General features: G+C 43.6%; 1 protein-coding gene across 1 annotated transcript in view; it reads left to right on the forward strand.

Moving 5' to 3' along the window:
• pappa2 (pappalysin 2) overlaps window positions 1-23169 on the forward strand; it is a 42518-nt gene that overhangs the window by 16283 nt on the left and 3066 nt on the right. Inside the window, exons 4-21 of the mRNA XM_080836910.1 lie at window positions 273-566; window positions 686-878; window positions 1118-1239; window positions 4016-4198; window positions 4532-4835; window positions 7607-7735; window positions 8063-8148; window positions 9882-10075; window positions 10507-10626; window positions 11096-11231; window positions 11674-11848; window positions 12144-12306; window positions 12810-12987; window positions 14519-14732; window positions 15739-15907; window positions 16279-16411; window positions 16715-16824; window positions 18450-18521. Coding sequence (XP_080693036.1) covers window positions 273-566; window positions 686-878; window positions 1118-1239; window positions 4016-4198; window positions 4532-4835; window positions 7607-7735; window positions 8063-8148; window positions 9882-10075; window positions 10507-10626; window positions 11096-11231; window positions 11674-11848; window positions 12144-12306; window positions 12810-12987; window positions 14519-14732; window positions 15739-15907; window positions 16279-16411; window positions 16715-16824; window positions 18450-18521 — 2975 coding nt within the window. The remainder of the gene's footprint in view (window positions 1-272; window positions 567-685; window positions 879-1117; window positions 1240-4015; window positions 4199-4531; window positions 4836-7606; window positions 7736-8062; window positions 8149-9881; window positions 10076-10506; window positions 10627-11095; window positions 11232-11673; window positions 11849-12143; window positions 12307-12809; window positions 12988-14518; window positions 14733-15738; window positions 15908-16278; window positions 16412-16714; window positions 16825-18449; window positions 18522-23169) is intronic.

Genomic DNA, 23169 nt, shown 5'->3' on the forward strand with positions numbered 1-23169 from the left:
AGCGTATGACAGTGTATTATCATGACTTCAATTCAAATATTTGTTTGTTTTATTATTTGTTACTCTACCAGTGCAATGTGACAGATATGTGATCGATGTGTATCTGACCCATTTAAAATATTTCTACATTGCCTGGTATTTCACATGAATAACTCCCAATAATGCTGTATAATTTGCTTTGACATGTTAGTGCAAGTGAGCTCCTGAAAGGCGTGAGAAAGACAAAGTGTTGAAAATTAAGGAAATTAAAATGCTCACTGCTCCTTGTCTAGGTGGGATGATTCTGAACCCCTCTTACTATGGCACAGTTGGACACAATAACACCATGATCCACGAGCTGGGCCACATTTTCGGACTGTACCACGTGTTCAAAGGTGTCAGTGAGCGGGAGTCGTGTGATGACCCTTGCCAAGAGACTGAGGCATCCATGGAGACTGGCGACTTGTGTGCAGACACAGAACCCACCCCCAAGTCTAAAGCTTGCCACGACCCTGACCCCATCAATGACACCTGTGGCTTGAGTTACTACTACAACACACCATACAACAACTACATGAGCTACACGGGTAACCAGCATCACTCAGCATTCCAATTTGATTGGTGGAGAATATATGTCAACTACATGATGATATAATACATGCACATTCTAAACAGCTACAAATCATCAATTTTTTTTATTTGGCAGATGATAATTGCACCAATCATTTCACACCCAATCAAGTGGCGAGGATGCACTGCTATGTGGATTTAGTCTACCAGAGTTGGGTTGAGGACCGAAAACCTGCCCCTGTTCCTCTGGCGCCAATGGTGGTTGGCTATACAGGAGACTCAGTCTCAATCCATTGGCTGTCTCCAATCAGTGGTCCACTCTATCAGAGGTAGTCCACACTGATGCTGGAACAAGAGTAGTGCGCGTGCGTGTGTGTGTGTATGTGTGTGTGTATGTGTGTGTGTGGGTGTGGGTGTGTGTGTGTGTGTGTGTGTGTGTGTGTGTGTTGTGTTGTGCATATAATGGAACTTTGAAAGCCCCAACAAGAAGCTACTATTAAAGGAAAAATCTCATCTTACCTCCTACCACTTTCCGTCTTTCTCTTCCCCTTTCTTTCTCTCTTACCAGGGAGGGAGATGTGAACTGCCAGAGGTGTGATGAGGATGGTGTTTTCCACCAGTATGCTTACGAGGCTACCTCTCCTCACGCGTGTGACACCTCGGGGTACTGGACACCTGAAGAGGCTGTTGGTGAGTTGCCGCAGCCTTTTTTTTTTTTATCTCTCAGGCTGTAAACAATATTTTGCAAGTATGATAATGTTCTCCGAAACTGGGAACATAAAACCTCAGAAAGTAGTAAGGCGAACTGTTAAAGCTATAAAACTTTAAAACTACAGCGAATGATGAGACATTAGGTTTTATTGCCCTTCTCACTCAGTTTTTATATGCAATGTCCAATTTAGACAGGCACTAGTCTTCTAAATTAAAGAGATTGCAAGGTTTTATTTTGCCATTCTATTCATTATTACTCATTCACGTAAAGCTGGTTTAAAGTGCATATTTGCCAGAATAGCTTGGAATAGTACAGACAGCAAAGTGTCTTATGTTGTAATGATATTATGTTGCAAACCAGATATGACAGAAATATATCTGTATCCACATGGGTGTTTCTCTCTCAACAAAGGGAAAACAATGGCACATATTCAATACATATGCAAACAATTTCCTATGAGATGCTCATGTGTGTAGCTGTGTGTACAGTATCATATGGTAGTGGGTAATCAGTGACATCAAAACAATACCTGAATTGATTAATGCAGGCAAAAAAACAAAGGCAATCTGGGCTGGCAACTCTAGTGTGTGTTCATGAGGATGATCCTAAAGCTATTTTGTGAGCCAGGTGCGTGCAAGTCTAAAGAAGTCTGGAAAAATTTAAGGAATAAATCATTAAATAATAATTGCCAAGATAAAGAACGCGTGGGCTTTGGCCCTTAAAAAAAAAGAGTCCTTTGGCCCAGGTTCAGGTTTTGGTAATATTGGACAGCGTCCAGACTGGGGTTGTCATAAAAAAAAATAAAAAAAAAATAAACTTTGCAACTTTCTTCTCCATCTAACAGATGTTCCTGATTATTTCAATCAGGTCTTTTGCGCTTTGGAGCTGCCCATTCTTTGACACAATGTGAATAAACTTGTGCCTTTGAAATGTCAACACAAGTATGGGGAAATCCTCTGTTGGCATGTACACATGAAAAATAAACACTTTGTTTGTTGGTTTACTTTTGTGCTGTTTGGCAACAGGTATTATTTCTTGAAACAGATGGATAGGTTACTATACATTTACTCTTAAATACATTTCTTTAACAATACATTATTAAGCACTATTGGAAAGAGAGGTCTAGCAGGCAAAGCACATGGTTTGCTAACAAGTTCATATAGTGGCAGAGATATATACTGTGAATGTAAAAAAAACGTAAGAATGTAAAACCGCCTCTGCCAAAGGCACACGCTGCAAAATGTTTCTGCACTTTCACGTTTCCTGGAACTGCTGTCCACCTGCGCTGCCCTCTTGTAAAAGGCCATGCACCAACGGCCAAAATCAGTGTGTGTGTTGGGTACATGAGCAGCAGCAACCATGTGTGTGTGTGTGTGTGTGTGTGTGTGTGTGTGCGAGCGTGTGTCAGGTGCGTTGGGAGCAGTGACATAGTTAAAGTTGCTGAAAGCGGGAAGGATGACACACTGACTGATCTCGCCGCGAGGCCTCTCCCCACGGGAACATTTGTGCACATCTGATAGAGCCATTACCGTGGGCCCTGTGTGGAGGCCCTTGCTCTGTTTATCTGACCAATTTAGTTTTATGGTTTGCCTTGGCCCGCCGCTGTTTACCCTGCACACATCTGCACATGTGAGGCCGCTCTCAGGTGCACACAAGCAGTGGCAGAGGACAACCCCATCGCAGTGTCCCCTGTTTGTCCATCTGCAACCCCCTCTGACCCCTACAGACACCATTCGCAGCCATCAGATTGTTAGCATTTGCCTTACAATGAGCACTTAACACTAAGCACTTAGGGACTAGTGTTTTATTGTACAGTAGTATGAAAAAGTGCTGTAAGTGGTCCTCTGATTTTTTGGTACTAAGTGTTCCTAGGGTTTCATATATGCAGCTCCGTGGAGGAAGAGGGCAGCTCAGGCCTGAGACCACCTCGACCCCAACCCATGCTTCCAGCCCCCATGCCCTCAACCCACCAGAGAGGGTTTTCCTCTTGGCCTGGTGTTGGTTGCCCCCACTCTTCTCACCACTGAGAACATTAACTCTTGCTTTATGAAGTATGTTGGGGAGCCTGTCCTTCCCAATTAGCCTGTCAATCCATCTCCCTAGCCTTACTTTCACCTTTCACTTTTGGGGCGATTGATGCCTGTGGAAATGTCCTTCACATCCATTGCCAGGATGTTTTTTTTCCCAGAGGCACTCTCTCTCCCTCTCTCTCTCTCATTCTCTCTCTCTCACTCCTCTTCCCAGAGTGCCCCTAACTTCCCTCACTGCTTAGCTTTCACAACCTCTGCATTGCCAAGCCTTTAACACTGTTCACTTTCACTTCTCCACCCTCATGGATGAACTTCACTTGTGGGTGTGTTTGTGTGTGTGTGTATGTGTGTCTATAGGTTTATACTCAGTGGAGGTTCCCTTGAGTAAATAAGGTTAACATCAACTTAATATGTGAGTTTATGTGAGGCAGACATTCTACCTGACTGTTAAGCTACACCCACACCTGTGTGTGTGTGTGTGTGTGTGTGTGTGTGTGTGCGTGTGAGTGTGTGTGTGTGTGTGTGTGTGTGTGTGTGTGTGTGTGTGTGTGTGTGTGTGTGTGTGTGTGTGTGTGTGTGTGTGTGTGTGTGTGTGAGTGTGTATGTGAGTGTGTGTGTGTGTGTGTGTGTGTGTGAGTGTGTGTGTGTGTGTGTGTGTGTGTGTGTGTGTGTGTGTTTGCCTGTATGTGTGTGTGTACGTGTGTATGTGTGTGTGTCCCTGCAGGTGCCCCTGATGTGTACCAGCCTTGTGAGCCCAGCATGCAGGCGTGGAGCCCTGAGGTCAGCCTGTACGATGCCAACATGACCTCTCCCTGTCCCCACGAGGAGGGCTGTGTGCTGCAGCTCTTCTTCCTCCACCCTGTCGTCCCTGACACACTCACCGTGTGGGTCACCTACATCTCAGCCAGTGAGTCCAATCCAGTCCCCTCTCTCACAGCAGGCCAGCATTATACAACCACAGATCTATGCACCTCTGTCCTTACAGAACAGATAGAGTCTCCATTTTTTTTTGACCCTATTGCCTTGTATAAAATGTTTCGCCTTTGCTGGGGAATAAATAGTGATAATGAGTAAAGTTTTTACACGTGAAGAGTTTTCTTCTTGTTTTCTGATTGTTGTTCACTCTCAGATTTAATGACGCTGTCCTCCCTCTCTCTCTCTCTCTCTCTCTCTCTCTCTCTCTCTCTCTCTCTCTCTCTCTCTATCTCTATCTCTATTCTCTCTCTCTCTCTCTCTGCAGGCAATCCAGCCATATCTAATATAGAATTCATACTAGAAACTGGTGAGTCTCTACACATGGGCCCTCATAGCGTCTTCTGCGACGTGCCTCTCACGCTCAGAGTGCACACCAACAAGCGAGTCACCGCCGTTAAAATCTGCACCTTCGACAAGAAGATGGAGATCGACGCCTTGCTGCTCACATCGCAGCCTCAGAACGCGCTGTGCTCTGGCTGCCAGCCCCTGCGCTACAGGCTCTACAGGAAGCCGCCCTTCAGCAAAGAGCGCAGCCCCGTGCACCAGAGTCAGCTGATCTACACAGACAGGCGAGTAGTGGGGCGCTTGTGTTTCAGAAATGCCACATCTAATAAAACATCACTGTGTAGTGAAACTTGTTCAGGTTTACCAATAGGTTAATAGGAAAATGTGTATGGGGAAAAGGGCTTGCTAATAGAGCAATAGAGGACATAATACCATTTGTAGAAAACAAATATGGCACATGAAATTGTTTCAGCAGTTAGTTCAGTGTAACATGGTATTATATGTGGTTATTGCACTGGAATACATTTCTATTCATGTTTGACCTATTGCCATTTTTGTCATCCAGGGCATTAACAGAAACAGACATATTCACAGAAAATGAATGTCAATAATATGCACTTTTCTTCTCATAGAGTTTTTACTACATACATTTTATCTGGATTGTTCAAAGTTCTTTTTTATTCCATTTCTTCTAAATTTCACAGAAGTTTTTTTTATTTTATTTCTTGAATCTTTTATTGTATGCAGCATGTTGAGTCTACTGTATATGTGTGGAAGGCTGTGTACAGTACAAAGGCGAGCTGAACACATTTAGTTCTTAAACATATTACTACTCAAATACATCCAGTGGGTTGAAATGTTCAGGCATTAATAGTAGGAAAAAAAGATCTGTTTCATCTCCAGAAAGTTCCATCCACCAGGCCTGTAAGTGCAAAAAGATGTAAAAACCGAAGGGAATTGAGTTATGTGGAGGGGAGAGGAGGGTGAGAGGGATCGGGGATTGGAGCAAGAGAGAGCGGCAGACTCTGGAATCTAAACCAAATGTGACCGTTTTACCAGTAGAAACAGTAAACACCTGTGGCTGGTTGGAGCAGAACCTCGGCTGTTTCCGCTCCCACCCAAGGCTCCGAGCGCGCTCGCCATGGTTAGTCCGCGATAAGTGAGAGACCTGTCATTTGGCTGGGGGTGTGGGGGCAGCAGGAGTGATGGAAGAGAGAGAGAGAGAGGGGAGGGGGGGGGGGGAGAAGAGGTAGTGAGCGAGAAGAAGGGATGGAAACAGATGGAGAGAGAGAGTGAGTGAGAGAGAGAGAGAGAGAAATAAAGAGGAGAGAATGAGAAGGAGATAAAGAAAGATTGAGTAAAATATAGAGGAATGGAGGAGTAGCGAGAAGAGAGAGGGTGCCAGAGAGGGAGTAAGAGGTAGAGAGATACAGAGAGGGGGAGACATGGAATGATATATCGAGAGGGAGAGTGAGAGAGAGAGAGAGATAGTTAGAGAGAAGGAGGGAGAGAGAGAGCAACAGCAGGCAGTAGCAGTCATAGCGGGAAGCCGGGAGGCCGGCATGATTCAGGGAGGTCACACTGGAACAGCATCAGGGGAGGCTGTGCTGCACTGCCACCAAGAGGACTGTAGCGAAATCAGACACTTCCTGGCCCCAGATCTCGACTCACAGGCTGCTGTCACTACACCACAGGATTTATCGCTCTGCAGATCCCCAGACTTTACCTGAGCTGAGGTTTCAAAGCGTTTTTCAGCTGTGTGATCCAGATTCGAAATTCACACACGGTCATTTAATTATTAAAACATATTCAAATACATAAGAAAAAACAACAGGCTCGATATGGAGAATTGAAGAGAAATATTTCAGCCTTAGCTCTTCCATCTGTCCCTGGAAGTGATCCATTATTAATCAATATGTACAGAGGGGTAACAGGACCCGGGGTGTGGGTGTGGGGTGGGATGGGAGGTGTTTGGTTATCCCAAGGAACAGGCTGATAGGCATCCTTTACGGCTTACTGGAACAAGTGAAATGTAGAAACTCAGGGCAGGGAAGGTCTGTATTTATAGTTTCCAAGCAGGTCGATTTCTGCATGTACAGGAGACACAGAGCACACTGCATGCTGTTCTCCAGACACTGAGGTCAGATCCACATGCCCCAAGGGCAAAGCCCCCTGATGTTCAGTGAAAGCTACTTCATGTCTGGGAATCATTGTACAGAAATATGTACAATTCCTTGTGCTATTAACTAAGGAGCCTCACAAAATGGCGAGAATTTGCAACTTCACATTTATATTTATATATCTAACCAACACACTGCACTGCAGAGAGTTCATCACATGTTACACAAGCCATCAGAGGGAATATCATCAAACTGTCTGTTGGCTGTTGGTGAAGTCTTAATGGAAAAGCAAGAATACAAAGCCAACCCCAAGATACAACCCATATTCCTAAAGTTTCACACAAATTCATCACAGAGCTAAAGAGCTCAAGGTGAAGCTAACAATGTGCTTCTTCAGCTACTGACTTGTTGTCAACAAATGTATTGTATTTATCTTTCTTTGTGAATGTATGTGTGAGGGCAAGCTTATGTGTGTGTGTGCACATGTGAATGTATGTGTGCGTGCATGCATGTTTATGTGTGTGCATGTGACTTTATGAATGCGTGCATGCATATGTGCGTGTGTGTGTGTGTGTGTGTGTGTGTGTGTGTGAGTGTGTGTGAGTGTGTGTGTGTGTGTGTGTGTGTGTGTGTGTGTGTGTGTGTGTGTGTGTGTGTGAGTGTGTGTGTGTGTGAGTGTGTGTGTGTGTGTGTGTGTGTGTGAGTGTGTGTGTGTGTGTGTGTGTGTGTGTGTGTGTGTGTGTGTGTGTGTGTGAGTGTGTGTGAGTGTGTGTGTGTGTGTGTGTGTGTGTGTGTGTGTGTGTGTGTGTGTGTGTGTGTGTGTGTGTGTGAGTGTGTGTGTGTTTATGCTTAATGCTCGTTTAAAACCCTGCATTGGTCTGTGTGTGTGTGTGTGTGTGTGTGTGTGTGTGTGTGTGTGTGTGTGCTGTCTGCAGGAGTGTGGTGAAGGATGTGCAGTACGAGTACTGGGTGCAGGTGGAGGCTGGGGGCCTGCTGAGCGAGCCCTCCCCCTCGCTGCTCTACACACACCCCCAGCCCTTCTGTGGGGACGGCCTGCTGCAAGGGTCAGTGAGACTCTGCTACCTCTCTCCACTGTGCTGTCAGTTTCTGCCAGTGCTCCCTGTTCTTAGAAACACACCGTTGTAAATGTGCATTGTAAGCCTGGGCTGAAGTCCTCTCAGAAACAATCCTTGGACCGAACAAGATGATCTGGGCGCCCATCTGGGCTTCAGCACATGCAAAACATGTGCAGCATGAGCCATGTCCTCTTTTGATCTCTCTTCCGCACTCTTGCTTTCCCTCTTGCCTTTCTCCACCTTCTCACTCTCTCTCTCTCTCTCTCTCTCTCTCTCTCTCTCTCTCTCTCCCCCTCTCTGCCTGTATCTCTGCAGGATGGAGAGGTGTGATGATGGGAATCTCTTGGATGGAGACGGCTGCTCTAAAAAATGCCTGATGGAGCCAGGCTTCAACTGTGAAGGTGAGTCAGAGTCGGGGCCGCAGTCAGCCACGCTGCTGACGCCCGCAGGCAGCACTGACCGCATGCGCTGACCACTGTGGAGCTCCGAGAGGGATGCAGTATGTTTATGGGCGCCGTCCGCTTGAATAATTGTTAGCAGTTTCAGATCGGTCACAGTTCAGCTCCACTTATGAATTCATGGCCAAGCCAAGCCTGTTCCTCAGAAGAGGACGTAGCAGAGCGTTCTGTTCACCTCAGAGGTCAACCAAGGTGTATAAATAAAGTTTAAGGAATACTCTGCATACAAAAATAAATAAAGAGGCAATTTTGCGTTTGAGTTGGTCAGTACGGAATTCTATGGGAAGCAGTAAACAGTAAAGTGAACATGAGCACACCTGACTTTAATCTGGAGGCGGTGTGTATTGATGGCAACTCCGCAATCTTCAGGCTGTTTGCCACACGCATAAAGCAGAGCGGTTTATGTACCATTTTACATCTCTGGTTTTCATTTTGCTATTTGGCAACATGGACTCTGCACAGCACAGGGAAGCTCTTTAAGAGGTGATTCACATATGAATGGTGACCCTCACCAAAATCTGGATTTAGATTTCAATAACAACAGGAGTATCGTTTTACCAAGTCAGTTTACATAGTTTATGCAGGTTTATATTTGTGTGGTATTTCTTGGATGGGGATGGTATTTTTGGTAGAAGATGAGTTCCTTTGAGCACCTTTTGGTGTATCAGTTTTCTCAACATGTCCGGGAGACCGTAATGAAAAACAAATATCGTAGTGGCTTGTTTCTATGACTACGTTTTCTATGAAGTATGAACTGGAGAGGAAGAGAGTTAACAGTTTGCTACATAAAGCTCCACATTAGAGCAGCCACAGCTAATCCAGCCCTCGTGACAGTCCAACACAGTGACAGACTCACACACGCCATCGTTCTGATTCAATTTTACATTTTTCCAACACAACTGGTAACCAATCTTGCCGTAGTAAAATCAGCATAAATTGCTTGATTGAAAGGGTCTGTCTGATCCATCTGTACAAATATAACACTTGATGCAGTGTTATGGAACAGACTGTGGTGTGACCAGCCTAGTAAGACCCTGACAGACTACTCCTCTTTAGTTTTTAGCCACAGGTGTTGTCAGTCAGCCATTCAGAAATGTATACATGCAGTCAGTGGTTGATGGTGATGATGTGGTTTTAATTTGTTGTTGGACTTCGTTTGAAAAGCTTGGACTTTGATAAGCGACGCAAATCAAACACCTCAGTGATGAGTCATCTCCTTCTCACCTTAATGCAGTCAGACACTGAAGTGAGGACCAACTCCGAGTTTGGTTTCTGACGTCATTCCTCATGTTGTGCCCGTCTCCTCATGAATTACACACAACGTTACCCTTTCTTACTTTCTTACCCCCTGTGCCCTTCTCTGTCACACGTCCATCTTATGACGCAAACTATCACTCCAGCCAGCACATTCCTGTGTATGAAATCATTCGCATATTTCTGACCCAGTGTTATTCATTTATTTAACCAACTGTGGAAATGGGCCACCTTCTAAGCCTTGTCCTCTTCAGATGGATTTATTCACACAGGGCTTCACTGTGGGGGGGGGGGGGGGGGGGGGGGGGGTTACGATGGGAGGCTGATCTCACTGCTCCCTTATGACAACATAGTTAACACTTGGTATCCATGGTATGTCAGGCTAATGACTGCAGTGGATTTGGTCTTTTTCTCTCCCACAGGAAGGCCGAGTCTGTGCTATGTCTTTGAGGGAGACGGAGTGTGTGAGGAGTTTGAGAAGGGCTCCAGCGTGCAGGACTGTGGCTACTTCACGCCGGTTGGCTACACGGACCAGTGGGCCTCCACGGCCTTGGCGTCCCACCAAGACCACCGGTGCCCTGCCACGGGGGCAACAGGAGAACCGTCTCTCAACCAGGTAATACGGTTATGCTTCACTGCCCTCTGTCATAAGACTGGCATACCCATATCATCAGCGTCTTCGTCTTCGCAGATGCAATATCCTGCTATTATGATAGTGGGTGTCCAATGTTATGAGAGGGGCACGTCTCTATTATCAGTCAGATATCCATCAGAGGTTGAAGTAGAGAGTTACTGGTGAGATACTGCGGACATTGGTGTAATGGCCATCATCAAGTCTCATAGTCCTGGGTGATATTTAGCCTCTGCTGAGCAATAGAGGCACATGTTCAGTGATTGATGATTCGCTTGATTTCACAGCAAGGCTTTTAGAAGGTGCCTGTTATCACTTCAACCTGCTGTGGAAGTATTAATGAAATGTTTATTTGCACAAATTAATTTTGTTTGTTTGCTCACGTGCATGTCTGCCCATCGGTCTCCCTCCACCAGATGTGCAAATCCCAGTATCTGGATGAAGATAATGCTGTAACACAAGGGGCATGGGTTCCCTGCACTGCACAGTCACAGATGGGACACTACTATGAGCAGGACCAGTCTGTGTGGCTTAAGGTACTGTATACCCGTACATGGGTGAGGAAGAGCGGGCGCATGAGTGTGGTCAAAATTACTTACAGACAACTGGAGTGGTACTGCAGATTTATTAACGATATCGGGAGCATTGCTACAAGCAATCCATGTTCATGAAATGTCCCACAACAATGCCCACACATCTCTGGTCAAGCCCATCTCTTATACCTAAAAACCCCTCCCTCAGACTAATACACTGTGGCCACCTTGTCCTCCACTATAGATAAGAGTATTTACATAGGATCCCCTTACCCCAAGCCTTGAATAACTCTCTTAGCTCATCAAACCTTACCCAACAGGTCAGACAGAATACATGGCCACACTCAGTTACCAATTCAATTGATGTTATACTATGGAATCCTATACTAACCTACTTAATTAAATGTGAAACATATATTTTTTATCCCACATGAGGACCACAGTTTAATTATGGAACATTTTTTTTTTAAAGGTTGGATTCGAGCAGCCGGGGGTGGCAGCCTCTGTTATCGTCTACCTGACGTCCGATGGGGGTTGGCATGGCGACCACTGCAGTAATACAGTCTCCATTCAGCTGTGTGACACTAATGGGAAAAACCATTCACTCGGTAAGCCCTCAGAAGAAAACAAACAAAGTGGAGAAAAAAAACATAACATTTTTTCATGCAGAAGTTTTTTATTTAGGCGTGGTACCATATAAACAACATCATTTTTGTTTTTTGTTTTTATTACACTTAGTCACCAGCTTAATAAAAAATAAAGTCAGATATTGGCATGGGAACCTCAGCTCACTGCTCAGGGTGTAAAGCTTAGGTGTAGTGTAATCAAAGACAACCGAAACAGCACAGGGATCAGAGCGCAGCTGTGTGGAAGGAAGCATCTTCACGTTTTCCACTGCAGTGTCAATGCTGGGTGTGTGCTGTCTTGTGTGTACATTCAGTTGATCCATCAGCACTCTGTGCCCTGTTTTGCTATAGCCGTTTACCTTTAAGCACTGTGTGTGTGTGTGTGTGTGTGTGCGTTTGCGCGCTTGTCTGTTTATTTGCACAGGTGACTTTGAGCTTTCGTGCCAACGCAACCCCCTGGTGGTGAACGTGACTCATAACCTCAGTCTGCCCTTCTTTCTGACCTCGGCCGTGATGCTGAACTTCTCCTCGGCACACGTGGGCGTGACGGGGGTGGCCCTGCGCACCTCCTGTCTCTTCAGCGCCTTTGCCCTGACTGGGTGCGCTGAGGGTGTGCTCTCTTAGGACTTCCACACACAAACCATTCGCACAACACCCACACACGGCCAATAATATCAAAATCATTGATGCTTACAGACACAACACACACACACACACACACACACACACACACACACACACACACACACAAAAACATATACCCAATAGAAACATGTTGTCACATACTGTATGTATGTTGTCTCGATGAGGAAATAATATTTTCACAAATATCTACACAATAATAACATTTTGGTTTGACTCATCTCTCTCGTCTCCTCTGTCTGTCTCTGGCAGATGTGTCCACAGGCCTTGTGGCATGGAAAGCTGCAGGCCGGTGCAGATAGAGCACGCATTCGTCACATGCGCCGCCAGGACAGACGCAACACGCTGCTCAGTCCTCTGTCACCGTGGTTACACCCTCAGTGTCCTAAGCGGCAAAAGCATCCCCTCTCCTCGGGTGAGCAAATGGCTGTTCTCATGATGTCCACCAACAGCAGGGGTTCGCCCCACATGCATGTGTGAACCACTGACTCTCAATCACTGTGTCAGCTGCAGTGGAAACACCCGTGGAGTGACGGTATATTTTGGCTCACGTCTCCAGATGAAAAGTGTGCAGTTGTGAAATTCTAGCTAATTCAGTCTAGGTAGGTTGATCTGCAGCATTCATGTGTTTCACAGGTGCACGAGACTGACCCTTGACCTGGGTGCACTTTCCCCCTTCTCTCTTTCCTCCACAGGGGGAGACAGAGAGTAGTGAGAACGTTTGTATACATATGAGACGCAGATGCAGAGATGCAGACCTCTTTTCCTTTTTTTACTTTCAGTCTCATTGTCTCTCTCTCTCCCTCCCTCTCTCTCTCTCTCTCTCTCTCTCTCTCTCTCTCTCTCTCTCCCCCAAACACACACTCACATGCACATACATTTAATACCTGTATGTCTATCTCAATCTTCTCTTGGCAGCGAGACGTCAATCTGAGCTGCAGTCATGGCGTGTGGGAACGGATAGTGACATGCCAGCCTGTCGACTGTGGGCTACCTGATCAGTCACACGTCTTTTTTGCCACCTTCTCATGTCCGTGGGGCACAACATTTGGAAAGCAGTGCACCTTCTCCTGCAAAGCGCCTGCCATTTTACAAGGTGCGGAGGGACACCAGCGTGTTTGTAGATAGAAGGGATATACAAGGTTTCACCTTACAGCTGAGGATATTCAGCCAAAGCCAAAAAAAGTTGGTGGTTTGTTTATTTACTAATGTCATTTGTACTGATGAGGAAGGGGTTGAGGTTGAAGCTTTTTTTTTTTTGCTGCAGATTTAGTGGCAACACAAGTAAACATGAGTCAGTGAATGTGTGCTTGCATGTGTGCATGTCAGTGTGTGCACGTGTTAGTGTTTGTGTGCGTGTGTGTGTGTGTGTGCGTGTGTGTGTGTGTGTGTATGTGTGTGTGTGTGTGTGTGTGTGTGTGTGTGTGTGTGTGTGTGTGTGTGTGTGTGTGTGTGTGTGTGTGCGTGCGCGTACATGTATGTCTGAGTGCATTTGTGTGTGTGTGTGTGTGTGTGTGTGTGTGTGTGTGTGTGTGTGTGTGTGTGTGTGTGTGTGTGTGTGTATGTCTGTGTGCGTTTGCGTGTGTTTGTATATTTGTGTGTATGTATGTGTGTGTGTGTGTGTGTGTGTGTGTGTGTGTGTGTCAGGTCTCCCGCCTGCTCAGGGACAGGACGTCTGCTTGGCAGTGCTCCCTGGTTGCGTGCCAGAGGATGGAGGCCCCATGCCTTCCACTGTGTAAATAGGAAACCTGGGCTTGGCTGCAGGAGGGCTGTGCACAGGTGGGGAGAGGAAATGAGGGAAGAGGAGAGAACAAGAGAGTGTTTCATCTAATTCAACACCAGCCCGAGAGGCCTGCAGCCCCTGCAGACCACAGAGAACACGCTGGCAGGAACCCCTTCGCCCTACGAAGCCAGGGGCTCCTTCAGATGCAGGGCTTCCCACAGATCACCTGTGTGTTCGGGGGCCCTCATGTTCTTCAAGGGGGCTACTTAAGAGTGAAATGGAGGAAAGAAACACTACAACCCCCAGTGAAAATGCCTGCTCTGTCATGATAGAGATAACAAGATTGATCTATGTAGTCAGTGATCTCTCACAGCCAACATCTTCTAATGTGGTATATCAGGGGCGTGACGAGTATGACTATTGGTATCAGGTACTAGGCCGACACCGTGTCTCTGGACACATACTTGTGACGGGAGTACCAGTACAAAATCAGATTTTTACAATGTCATCTGATAACAAAACTACAGGGCACAGTTTATAAAGGAGCAGGTAATTCTTTCATGTTAGAAAACAATTGGCTGAAGAATAAGCTGCACTACTTGTTCATAAATCATAATCCAGAGCTATCCAAGTGTTGTTGGCAAAGGCTTCAGTCAGTCTGAAAAAGAAAAAAAAAATATGTGTCAGAAGCTCTGGGAGTATTTCATTCTTAGAGGACATCTGGTTGGCTGACTGAAGAATATGCTGTGTGAGTTTATCAATCTTGTTTATGTTTTTTTTAGGAGAAAACGTATAAAACATGTATTGCCTATGGTGTTGACAAAAGATAAATGTGCAGCATTATAATTATCTTCACAAGTGCTCCTGTTTAATTGAGTCATTTTTATTTTGTTTTACTTTTCAGGCGACAGTGATACATTGGTATGTTTGGAAGATGGTCTTTGGTCCTACCCTGAAGCCTACTGTAAGACCGAGTGCCCAGATCCTCCAGTGGTGCCCAATGCCAAACTCCTGGTTCCGGAGTGCGATGGTAGTGGCCATGATGTGGGCACAGTTTGCCGTTACAAATGTAACCCTGGATATTACGTGTCTGACAGTCTGAACAAGAAAATAAGAAAGTGAGTACACTTTCTCACTACTACTTTGTAGAGTCTGTGACATACCATCCATGGTCTAAAACTGTGATCACCCATACACTGCAATCAGTTTGTGTACATTTTGATTATCCGAAAGTGCGTACTATATATTAAAGTAATGTAATATGACAGTGAAATTAGACCTTTCTGAACCATAAACATTTGAGTCTTTATATCAGTGGGTATTTTTAGACTCTTTTAATCTCACTGTTGGCTGACTGTGGCAGTTTTATACCTTTGCTGGTAAATTTCATAGAACACATAACTCTGCTCATTACTGGATTGGTTCGCATGATTCTAATGAAGTGGTTTTCATTAATCTGAAACTCACCTTTTTCACTGTTTCATTACCACGCTTTCTTCATGTCAGCAATATCTTGATTGTGGGCTGAAATTGTCGAGTAATGTTAAGGAGGTCAATGTAAAGTAAAAAATGTTGGAAGTGGCAAATAATTGCACCTGCCATGCCTTTATGAGTTATTTTACCTGCTTTAAAAATATGTGAATGTGTTTTAACGACTTCTAATTAGGCATTAATAGCACAAAAGATTGCTAAAAGGACTTATAAAGGGTTTACTAATGGTCTTCATTAATGTCTCTCTCAAATGTATTTGATTATGTCGACATGTAGACCTACAGCAGGTCCTGTTTATTACTGAAATGTGATGGAAATGGCACTCTGTGTTGTTCATAGGGAGGGTTCTGTGTTCAGCTCGAGCAGATGTTTAGTTTCACAATGTAGCCTTCAATTCATCAAGCAAACGCATCTCACTGTGAAACTAAGGTCATTCCAAAAACACTGTGAATATCTCACGCAGATGTCTCAGTAGGATCTCTAAACAGTAGCAGATGCTTTAGAAGATGTTTTTACGAGCGGGGTTGGTGCCTTGTAGTGTTACTGAATATTTCCTTTTGTTTTTGTTCAATCCTGTGCTCTGCTGATGTGGCTGTGGTCTGGACTGTTCTCCCCTATCCGTCCTCATCTCAGAAGGTTTCTGAAGCTGGAATGCCTGGACGGGGGCAGCTGGGAGGCGGGCAGTTGTGTCCCGGTCTCGTGCCCAGCTCCCCTTGCCATGTTTGAGGGCATGTACACCTGCACAAACGGCCTGGACTTTGACACCGTCTGCATTCTCCACTGTCCCGAACCTGCAGAGAAGGCACCTTCACAGTTTTTCCTAATCATATCACAATACATAAGTCATAAAGTCTGATATCTTTCATGCTTTATCCATCCAGATATCCTGCTAAATACTGTTTGTGGTGGATCTGTTGGTTTTGGCAGTCAAATGTGTCACTATTAAAGGCTTACATGTGCAGAAATATTTAGAGAGTTCGTTATGCTTTTCTAAACTGTGTACAATTCCAAAGAACACTTGAGGTCGTAAGTTATCATGAAATTATGAATAACAGCACTCAGCCTTGTCTCATGTAAGCAACACAATTAAAGGAGACTCCCTCTTGCAGTCTGTTTACTCAGTATATGGTGCAAGCAGCCTCCAAGTCCAAAATTTAAACCTTTTCCAAACAGCACTCAATTCGCTGCACTAAAGACGGGCGATGGACTGAGGAGTTTCAGATGTGCAAGAATATAGAGGGCGATTGTCTGACACCACCTGACATCAACTTGATGGAGTACTTCTGTGGAGAGGGATTCAGTATTGGTCAGTATGCCTTCATAAATGCTGTTAAACATGCTACTCCTTCCTTTCCCTCTCATTTCAATTTGGAAAGGATTAAACATAGCCCATAATAACTCACTCATCAGGGTGCTAAGCAACCAAGCCTTTGCTGGACAGTGTAGTTGTGCCGCCTGCACTGTTTGCGCATGACGCAAACTGTCCTGTCTTTTCAAGCCATTGAACTTGAAAAGCAGGCTATTTTGGAGAATTGTGGATGTTTACAGACGAATATATTTCCATTAATTCTGACCTGAGTTAAGAAAAGCCACCATTTTATCCTGACAGGTGCTGTTTGCTACCCAACATGCATTGTGGCCTTGAGCGACCCAGTGGTGTTAGCCAATGGGACCACCGCTGACACAGTCAAGCACTGGATCCTACCCAGCGAAGTTGAGGTGAGGGGGATGTACTCACTTCCAGCTCTGTGTTTGATTTGTTTTGGCTGGCTTACCAGTAGTGTTGTCCTACCAAAATGGCTGTTTTTATTTATTGAACTCTCATCATGTTTCCTCATATATTTTATTTTGTACAAAGTAAGCAGCCACAGTCTAAACAATGCTATTTGTGGCAAATTCTAAAGGCAACTTAAAGGATTATTGCTTGCAGCCATCTGTTACTCATTTGATCCGGTGATTCAGTCAACAGCTGAAGTGTATGCTTGTGTGTGTATGCTGATATGTGTGTGTGTGTGTGTGTGTGTGTGTGTGTGTGTGTGTGTGTGTGTGTGTGTGTGTGTGTGTGTGTGTGTGTGTGTGTGTGTGTGTGTGTGTGTGTATGTGTGTGTGTGTGTTTGTGTGTATACGAAAGCCTCCAACAGGCGGAAGGTATTTCTCCTGTTTGCACAATACATCTGCACTGTTATTCCAAATCATTTGAACCAAGCTTTTGTTTGATGTCTTTAAATTCCAAGGCTTCGGTGTGGGTAGTGGGTTTGTTGTTTTGTCTTCAAGAAGACCTCACGCTGCTTAAGGATCCCTAGAATCACTTTACGTACAAATTGACTATAGTGATCGGCCTTTTGATGAGCTGTTGTGTGGCCACACATCAAGCCTGAGGCGCACGGAACCTCAAGAGTGAATAGTTTGGATTCGAGTTTGATAGGTTGAGTCACATTGTTGGCAACTCTGAGTGATATGAGGGATTGTGTTTGCCTGGAGCTTCCAGCCAAAGCAGGCCCAGATCCCCCCACCATCGTCATTGTGAAAGCGAGAGTTGACCCTGTCTGCCCTCATCCGTGGGGTAAAATATGACAGCGGTGATTATACTGTTCTGTCCACGAAGTGAGAGAGAGAAGGGGAGGAAGAATTCAATGCCACACACCACGCCAAGGGCTCCGCAAGGTGACAGCCTTCTTTTGTGTTGATTCTATGGTGTCAGAACATTAGATAAACTTTGCTTTCCAAGAATGCTATCCAAGTTTTTGTCAGTTGGGGTAACAATGATGGAACAAAGGCCATGGAAGAGGGGAGATGGATCTTAGATCAGGGACCCGTGTTCCTGGAAATCCCGCAAAGAACGTACTCTTTTGAAGAGGCCAGATTCACACATGTGGGGAAAGCTCGGCCATGTTCTGGCACATCGAAGAAATATCTGCTTGTCATAAAGAAAACAGACTGGGCTTGTTTTGCACTTGTGAGTGAGTGTTATAACGTAATGGTATGCGGTAGGCATACCTCAAATACTCAAAGTAACTGTGATATCATGTTAGTGTCACTTGAACCGCCACTATTAAATAATGATGCAAAAAAAGCCCTTTGGTTTCATGCCCAGGCCTCTGCCTTTCTTGATATTGGCAGATACTGCATTAACACACAAAAAATGTTGACAGCATTCAAAGCGCATTAACAGTTTTTCAAAAGTCGTTCTAGAGGTATGAGAGGATATAAAGTTCTATAGCCCACTGATCACGTCCTGTTGAATATACATTTATGAGTGGTCATATTTTCTTTATTATTGCTATTTACACCCAAATGACTGTTGCCTTGGGGATTTAACAGTATTTTTTGTATCTCCCTCATAGAGTATTGTCTGCACTGGTATGAAGAATTGGTACCCAGATCCCAAGAGCATCCATTGTATTCAGTCCTGTGAGGTAAGTGAGTAAATATTTATTTTTTTTATGTATAAAAAAAGAAAATACCCCACAACTTCACAGTTCTTTTTCCTGGGATAATCAAAAACCTGTGTTCTTGGTAGTCTGTTGTTTGGAGTCGGCTCTTTTACTCGTCTAGTGCCTCATGCAGTTCTGCTGCCATTTCTCAGGGGTTCACAACTGTGTGCATCACCTCAGGTTTGACTGCCTCTATGCTCTGATTGTTAAGGGGTTCGAGCTGGTATGTCAACATTGCCACGGTACGAGTGATGAGTCATCTTAAAGATTGCATCTGCTAGACGTCAGGATCAGAAGAAGGATAGACGTTTTGACTGAGCTTGTACCTTTTTAAAGAAGAGTCTGGAATTGTTGTGTGGCTCTGGAGGGGAGGATAGATAAGCATTATAATGGATGTTGAGTGATAAGAGTAATGATTGTGAAGGGCAAGAGCCAATGGTGTGCTCAGTGTGAAGCAGTTGGCCAAGCTGGCAGTCCTCTCCCTGATTTAAAAAAAAAATGCCGTAAATCAGTATCATTTGATCCCTCTGTGTGATCATACCAGTGTTTATGTGTGTACCTCCTAGATTTTGTTGTTTCTCACTAAAGTGGTTTCAGATGAAACCGTCCACATTCCTTTTGGTATAAAAGTTCAGCTAATAAACTTCTACTATGTTCCACTGGTGTCATGTTGGTTAGCATCTATATTAGGGAAATCAAATTATTCGGATCATATTTAAATACTGAAGCCACACTTACACAAAATACATTTCTTCAAGAAAACCCAAGAAAACCCTGAAATCACAACATTGCAAAAACAACCAGTAACGATTGAAAAAAAGTGCTGTGCTTTGCTGTTGTTGCCATCTCTTGCATCTCACATAACAGCAAGTTTACTGTAACATGCAGGAGGAAGATTGTTGTTGTTTTTTCTGTTCCTTGCACGATTTTGAGCTATGAACTCCACTCCAACTCTGACATGTACATCCTGATTGTGATGGTAAAAATGGCTACACTGCCCCATCAATCTTTAGAGCGGCAATAGAGCGCAAAGCATATCTGCGTAGCTACTTATCTGGCTGTTTATCAGAGATTTTTCCAAACCTAAAATAAAAGATTACATAGCACCATTACATTAACATATCTAGCTGTTATCAGAGATTGTCCAGCACGTGACAAGCCTTCCACTGAACAATATAAGTTAACAGGACTACATTACCAACCAAATTATCCTGCAATATCCCAATGTTGTGGATGAATTCAAATGCATTAGTCAACTGGAGATAACAAAGGCTAGATAATGCTCACTCCAATTGTGACTTCTGTATTCATGTTTGCTTGAAGATGTTTTAAGGCTTTTTCTCTAGCTATGTAGGTGCACCACCACTGGTTGTCACAAGTCATCCTTCTCACAGACAGCTTCAATTCATGTTAAGGTGCAGTCCATTCCTTGACTTAGTCCTAGCAAAGAAACCTATTAGAAGTCTACATGACTAGAAGAAGCCTATGAGGCTTTTTTTGCTAATCATTTTCGCATTTGTGCCAATACATGTCCAACCTTTCTAAACGCTGCACACAGTGGGCTTTAAAGACACACACCTCAGCAAATCAGTTAACCTTTTGTGCAAAATGCACTACAACCACCAAAACACTTCATACGTAACATCACCCAAAAGTGACCCATGCTGCCATAACTATAGCGTATGCTCTCTTCCATTAAACTACTTTATCACTCAATGTACAAGTACAATGAACTAAAAAAACACTGTGTTGCTGTATTTTCTATTTTTGCACAGTTTAGAGTTGTATTGCAAAAGAAAAGAAAAAAGTATGACACCTCGTACACATACAATATGTAATGAAAAATGTAATATAAAATGAAATACAGTAAGTATGAAATGCAGCTATATGCCTAAAGACAGCTCCATGCTAAATGTTCTGTGGTACACTATAGTACAGAAAAAGTGTGCAGACACTTTTCTTCTCCAGTACAGTAAGCGAAACAACAACACATGCGACTACCACTAGAAGTGTTTTGCAGCCCTAATGCTGAGCCGTGGTGAAATATTTATAAACTTAGCAGTACCACAACATTCTCCCTTGCCTTGAATCTTTGGAAAAAATCTATAGCACATCTCACCCACCCCTAAAATCCCCCATATCCCACAAATATTTCAAGGCAAGCTGTTGTCCTGACACCAAGAACAAAATAACAAACTTTTTCTGTTGGCTTGCCTGTCACAGTATGGTAGATACCAGTTGAGTGGGGCAAAAATACCAGTTGTGAGCAGTGGTACAGTGGTTAGGGTTGTTGGATAACAAGTATCTGTTCGGTTTAATTCCTGGACAATGTGAGATGCTATTGTTAGTCACTTTGGATAAATGTGTTTGCTTTAGTTTCCTTTTGGGTCACTTTGTCTCATTGATGGCCCATGACTTTCATATGCAGCAGTAAAGTGGGAAAATGTTTTCAGTGACTCCTACGTCTATATGTTTTCTTTATACATGCACATTTTTAATGCAAATTCTGTACTGCACCACTGTTGTATAGTTGTATAGTATAGTTGGTAACAAGACTGCCAACAAACTAAACAAAGCAGGAAACTGAATACATTTTCAGCCAAAATTATAGAATAATCTGTTTTATTTCAAGTGTATTATTTCATTTGTTTCATTTCCATCTACAGTGATCTTAATTTTGTCCGGAAAGTTAATTGTTTCGAACAGAGTATCTTAATACCTGCAAAAAATGCTGTAGTTGCAGAGTTTTTATCTAAGCAATAAAAAAAGAATCCACAGTTAAGTTCGCATAGTCTACTGATATACTGTAACTTGTGTAAAGTGTTTTGAAAAAGTGCACATGGTATTGAAACAAGTGTGAAAATGATTGGAAAAAACTGAAACACTTTAGACCTTGAACTTCAGATGATAATATCTTTGTCTTGATCTGGGAAAGTTATGTAGCTTATTGCACACAATAAATGAGGTATGTCATCTCATTTAGTATACAGTTCCATGAATCATTAAGCCTACTGTGTGCTGTATGTTCATGTGTTCTAGATTATATAATTTAAGGGTTTTTAGGGTTATTATGGTAAGGTTAATTTGCTGGGCAATGGTTAGTGGTCCTCTGCTGATGTAGAGCAATCACACTTTGCATTTTCTTGCAGAAATGCATATGCAGTTCTAGTAACACACATGCATTGAAGCCTATCAATATTCCTCTTGAAAATGAGATTTGCTGTATATGCAAAGAAATACAGAAACTCCAAACAAATATGAAAATAGGGTCATTAAATCTGTTTTAATTTGGGGTGGGGGGGCGTTCATTCCAAACAATATATCCAGAGAGGTTACCTAAACTGTTTTGACGCAAAGGCAGAGATTATTTTTAAAAAACAGTTTACATCACACATGAAATGGGGGGGAACATAATTAGCGGTCTTTCGGGAAGTCTGGGGAGTCCCAATCAAGAGGCGCATACTTCAGTGAAGCTCAATGCCAGCACTAACATGGGGCCTCAAAACACCAAGGCTTGTTGCCATGGAGTGTATTTTGTTTATTGTATCTTTCACCTAGCATTAGACATGGTCGGTCAGCAGGCTTTCGGAGCGTGGCCTCCCGCTTCAGTTTTACGGCACGTTTAGGGAATTTGTTTCACTAAGCGCTACATAAAGTGAAAAGACACCTTGGTTGTTTTGATGTCTCCTGTGTCAGGGTTGATACTTTAATATGGTGTTTGTTCTCTGATATCAACAAACCTTCATCCAGAATACAGTTCTTATACAGGGTTTAATGTTTTTTTTTTTTTTGTATTGTTGTAGTCCTTGTTTGGTCATTTCTTTGCTGTGTGAGTCGTAGAGGGTGCATTTTCAATAAGTTCACTTCCTCTAAAATCACACTTTGGATACTGCAACAATAACAAACAGATAGCCAAGTCCCTTGAGGAACATTCTGGGAATGAACAGGATCATGGGCTGTCTGTTCTATATTTCATAAATGAAAAAAGATAACTAACAAAACGGTTTGTTGACAGATGACAGGGAGATATTTTGGTCTTTTCAAGACTTTGAAGATATGTTGGCGTAATTTGCCAATACTGAAGTTTTAAATACAACTCTCCAGTAAATAACCGGGAAATGTCCAAAATTGGCCACCATAGATACAGCTCATTCTTACTTTTAACATGGTTAAGATGAGGAATTTCTTTCTTGACCCCCTCTCATACACACCAGCATGACTTTAAGTATGGTTGGTCTGTCAGCACAGTCTTTAACCTTAAGTTCCTCTGAATTACCCAAGAAGGGAGCCATCTATCAGCTAGATATAGCCAGGGAGTGACTCACACATAAAACAGCCATGTGCCTCACTCACACCCGGTAGAAGTGGTACTCAGTCAAGTAGAGGAGAAAAACAAATCAGGTTTTAGCATTAGATCAAGTCCAATCTGCATAAACTGAATGGCCAAAAGAATTTACAAGTATTGATATAATCTCAAAGCATATTGATATGACGAGCTCCGTTGGTCCCACTCTTGAGATCTTAAGTTTTTATTGTCTTGTTTCCTGGCCACAATGGGAAAATATGGATGTTCACAAGGCACAGATCAGATGCTTTTGGCCTTACTCCCTGTCATTCTTCGAATGGTGTG

Source organism: Sprattus sprattus, assembly GCF_963457725.1.
Source record: "Sprattus sprattus genome assembly, chromosome: 4".
NCBI classification, from domain to species: Eukaryota; Metazoa; Chordata; class Actinopteri; order Clupeiformes; family Clupeidae; genus Sprattus; species Sprattus sprattus.